The sequence below is a fragment of the Zea mays genome, chromosome 3 (assembly GCF_902167145.1).
Source record: "Zea mays cultivar B73 chromosome 3, Zm-B73-REFERENCE-NAM-5.0, whole genome shotgun sequence".
In the NCBI taxonomy this organism is placed as follows: Eukaryota; Viridiplantae; Streptophyta; class Magnoliopsida; order Poales; family Poaceae; genus Zea; species Zea mays.
The window spans coordinates 30174113-30178757 of NC_050098.1; the positions used below are offsets into that span (position 1 = coordinate 30174113).

The 4645-nt window shown below is 44.9% G+C and overlaps 1 protein-coding gene across 1 annotated transcript; it reads left to right on the forward strand.

Annotated features, from left to right (window-relative positions):
* The first annotated feature begins 225 nt into the window (after positions 1-225).
* On the forward strand, positions 226-4153 carry LOC100191726 (uncharacterized). Its single transcript, NM_001137155.2, has 3 exons — positions 226-1173; positions 2994-3449; positions 3568-4153. Exons 1-3 carry the CDS (start codon positions 790-792, stop codon positions 3832-3834), a joined length of 1107 nt encoding a protein of 368 aa, NP_001130627.2. The 5' UTR covers positions 226-789; the 3' UTR covers positions 3835-4153.
* The last annotated feature ends 492 nt before the right edge of the window (positions 4154-4645 follow it).

The window sequence follows — 4645 nt, forward strand, 5'->3', positions numbered from 1 at the left end:
ATAGACCTCTAGCGAATCAAATATGAGGAGAAACTTTCGGCAAAAAAAAAACAGTGAGAGATGCAATTTTGTGTCTCTGATGTACCTTTGTTTCGCCTCGTGTGATCGTGTCCGTACGAAAATGTGTACTTCATGTCGTTTTTGCTTCGCTGCCCGAGGCAGAAACCGTAACAGGATAATCGTCCCAGAGACCCAGACTCCCCCGCTCCCAATCCCACCACCACCCACCTTCTTGCAATTGCAGCCGCCAGCCGGTAGTGGCAGTACGGCAATTTCAGCCTCAGCTGAAGGTCACTGTCTCTCTTCCATCTTTTTCTCTCTCAACAAAACTCCCTGAATTGCAAACTCCACCAAAACAAACTCCAAGCCCATCCATCACCAGTCCTCTGTCCCCTCCCCGACCGCAACGATCTGCTTTGCATCTTCCCCTTCCTCCAATTCCAGTCCCATGCGTAATCGTCTTTCGGAATTGAATCTCTCCATGTCATGGCGCTCTGAGCAAGTACAGCTGCAGTCAGTGAGAGAAATGTAGGCACCACAAATCGGTCCAGCAAATCCCTGCTCGTGCTCTACCAAAAAATCCAGTCTTTTTCCAGCCCAAATCCGCCTCTTCCGCTGCTGCCATAAAGTCCGGACTTTACGAGGCTTTCACGACGTGCGAGATTTCTGTTATCGATCTCCACGAACCCGATAGCCTGCCATAAAGTCTGCACAGACGCTTCGCATTGCTTCAACCAAAGATCCATCCAAACTCTGCACCCCAGAAAGCTAGTACGATCTCGGGGGGACATGAAGCGCCTGCAGTGCTTCAAGCAGAGCAGCGGCGGCGGCAATGGTGGCGGGCCGGGGAAGCGCCTGGAGCGGCGGCTGTCGCTGGGCGAGTACAAGAAGGCAGTGTCGTGGTCCAAGTACCTCGTAGCGCCGCCGGGGGCTAGGATCCGGAGCGGCGGCGAGGAGCTGTGGAGCGCCGACCTGTCCAAGCTGGAGATCCGGGGCAAGTTTGCGTCAGGCCGGCACAGCCGCGTCTACTCCGGCAGGTACACCGGCCGCGAGGTGGCCATCAAGATGGTCAGTCAGCCGGAGGAGGACGCCGCGCTCGCCGCTGAGCTAGAGCGCCAGTTCGCCTCCGAGGTCGCGCTCCTACTTCGCCTCCACCACCCAAACATCATCTCGGTATGAACTCATTACTTTGTTTCTTCTCATATTCTCTCTCTATTTTTTTTTAAAAATGATATTTTACTTTACCGCACAATTATTCTTGGCATGGACTTGGTTGATATGAGATGACCAGCTTAGATTTCGGACCATATCGTTTGGCCTGTGCCACCAGTGTAGTAAACTCTGTCCTCGGATAACCCAAGGCATTTCGTCCAGTCCAGCTTAAACAAATTTATGTCTGCAATGTATCCTTGTCCGGCTGTCTCAGATGTTCATTTCTTGAGCTGTCGGTGGAGGATCTGCCCCCTAACCACTGCATGGTACTAGTAATCTCTGCTATAAGAATCCTTGATTTTAAAACTGAATTGATCAAACGGAAAAAAGGAGTAAAAGTCCGGCGTATATGTGTTTGCAAGATACTTGTCGGGTTCTTGGTTTGATCTTTCTTTGAAGTGCCGAATTTTTATTTGTTTGAACACATTTTTTTTCAGTTGAAATTGTATGTCCCACATCATTGTTCCTTTGTTGGTTACTTGGTTGTTCTTTCTATCCGTGAAGTAGGCTGTAGGAGTTGTTAGGCTAACTGATCTTCACATTAAAGTGAAAACCTTTATGCTTTGCTTGGATTGGAGGGACAGGGGTGAAGATAAGATAATTCTGGAGTGAGGCTATTTGTGCTTACCTACACCGTAACAACCTGACAAACAGGGAGGCGACCTTTTAGTATGAAATTGATATTTCGATAGTGAAATGGTTGACAAGTATATAAAATTTGACAGTAGAATTGTTCAGGAAAAGACAAATCGTCCTGACTATGCCCCTTTTTTTAATCTTTTGTAACCAACCCCTTTCTATCCATAAGTAGTGCGGTTAGTTGGTACCAGCACTTTGTACTTTTGTAAAATGATGTTAATTTGTTTCTGAGTGTTTTTCTAGGGGCACTATCTGTCATACTATTTAGTGGAATCTCACATCGGTACATGTGAATAGTTAACGGCATCGAAATCTCTGTAAATGCTGCTTCAATTTAGCTGGCGAGAAGGATTTATCTCTATGCAATAGCGTTGATGATGGAATAACTGTATTTTTATACACTAGTGCTACAAAAAAACCTAAATGTTTAGATTAGTTCAATCATTGTCCAAGGTACCTTTTTCCTGGAAGGATGTGTAATGGCTTCATTGTGAAGATGTTGGGCGAAGAGATTCTGGGCCAATGGTTATACTGAGATTGCTATCCTTGCTTGATCAATCATGCTGTCTACTGCACCACACCATAGTCCATAGGTGATGGCATTAGATACTTGGCTGGCAAGTTATGAAAATGATGGCGTCTTCATGAAATGGGAGGTGGACCATGGGTAGCGTTAACATCCAAGCTTAGTTGGTTGCTCTTGTAGAAAAAACACATCTTGCTAGCAATGAATAACGGAGAATTGACGCAGAGAGGGATAGTTCATGTACAAGTAAACATCAGTCTAACTTTTCGCTTTACAAAGGGCCTGCCTTTTCCACTTGACACCTACAAGTCACATGGAAAAAGGTTGCTTTACGGAACCAACATAACTGAGTAAGCTTGGGAATTCGAATGATATTTATGCAAGTTGCAATTCCATTTTTTCCAATGTCCGGTAAATCTCTGAAGAACCTTTTTCTCAGTGAACATATCATAAAAATACATTTTCTTATATGATATCAAGTGGCAAGCTTGCATATGATTAAAGATTAACTATTTTATACTGTCTTATATTGCATCTTCGGCTAATCAAACGTGTGAGCTCATTTTGTTAAATTCTACTTGATATGGAACACCACTTAATGTCTTCAATGTTGCAGTTTGTTGCAGCATGCAAGAAACCACCAGTATTCTGCATCATCACTGAGTTCATGGCAGGGGGCTCCCTTAGGAAGTATCTACATCAGCAGGAGCCTCACTCAGTTCCCCTCAACCTAGTGCTGAAATTAGCTCTAGATATCGCTCGCGGAATGAGCTACCTACACTCCCAGGGTATACTCCATAGAGACCTGAAATCAGAGAACATACTTCTGGGAGAAGATATGTCAGTCAAAGTCGCAGATTTCGGGATTTCATGCTTGGAATCACAGTGTGGAAGTGGCAAGGGGTTTACAGGAACCTACAGGTGGATGGCTCCGGAGATGATCAAAGAGGAACATCATACTAGGAAAGTGGACGTGTACAGCTTTGGAATCGTCATGTGGGAGATCTTGACTGCTTTGGTCCCGTTCAGCGACATGACTCCAGAGCAGGCTGCTGTTGCTGTTGCCCTGAAGGTAGGGTTCTTGACACACCACGGCGATGTTTATCTCCGTGTGTTCATAGAAGATCTTTCGCATAACGTTGGGATTTATTTATTAGCCTCTCTTCTAATAACTGGTAAACCTTGTGCAGAATGCAAGGCCGCCACTGCCTGCTTCATGCCCTGTGGCAATAAGCCACCTGATCATGCAGTGCTGGGCGACCAACCCTGACAAAAGACCTCAGTTTGATGACATCGTGGCGATCCTCGAGAGCTACAAGGAAGCCCTTGATGAGGACCCGTCGTTCTTCTTGTCGTATATACCACCTCCACCGGACCACGGCCACCACCACCATCATCAGAGCCTTCTCCGGTGCTTCCCTCGCTCCATGCGAAGGTCTGCATCTCTGAAAGTATGATCAGGCCGGGATGTTGCCTCTGCTCATCGATGCTGTGTACAATATGCACCCCCTTTCGACTTTCTTTGTTTTCTATGCGCGCGTCGGCCCTCTATTATGCGGCATTAGCATGCTATATGAGCTAGTTTATGCTCTCATTTTCTCCTTGTTGGTTAATTATTTCCGTCATTGATGCCTTGAGTAATGTAGAGATGACAGGCAGGCATGCAGCTTCCGGTTATTATCTATGGATGCCATTTGCTTTTGGTGATGGGAAACATGAAAGAGCCCCAGTAAATGTAATATAATTAAGCTCTCCATTCAATTGTGTTTGTGCTTCTTCCTTTCGGCTGTTATCATACTCGTCGCAAATGCGTAGGCAGGCAGTAGAGTTTGAATCGGTTGGTGTTTTGTTTCTAAAATGGAAAACTTGAACTGAAAACAGTTTGTGCTTTATAGTATGTCTGCCTTTTGGTCAACAACAAAAGTCCCCTCCAAAAGACAAAAGGATTTGGCAAAATAGTCTGAGTATTCTGGTAATTAAAGAATTTAAAATAAGATATTTGTTACCATGCTTGGGAGTCACGGTGGGTTTCTCTCCGTCGAATTATTTTCAGCCATGTCATCTGAGAAAATAAAGTTGCAATGTTTGGTTCCCAGGAATTGAGAGGAATTGAAAAATAATGTAATAACAATATGAGGGACACTTTCTAGATATTAGTTTCAATTTGCGGGATCCAAACAAGCTGTAATGGTAATTAAGCTAATCAAGAGTAGTTTAGTTATTTCAGTTGGACGTCTTATTTCTTCTTTCTGTCGCACGTCGGAACGC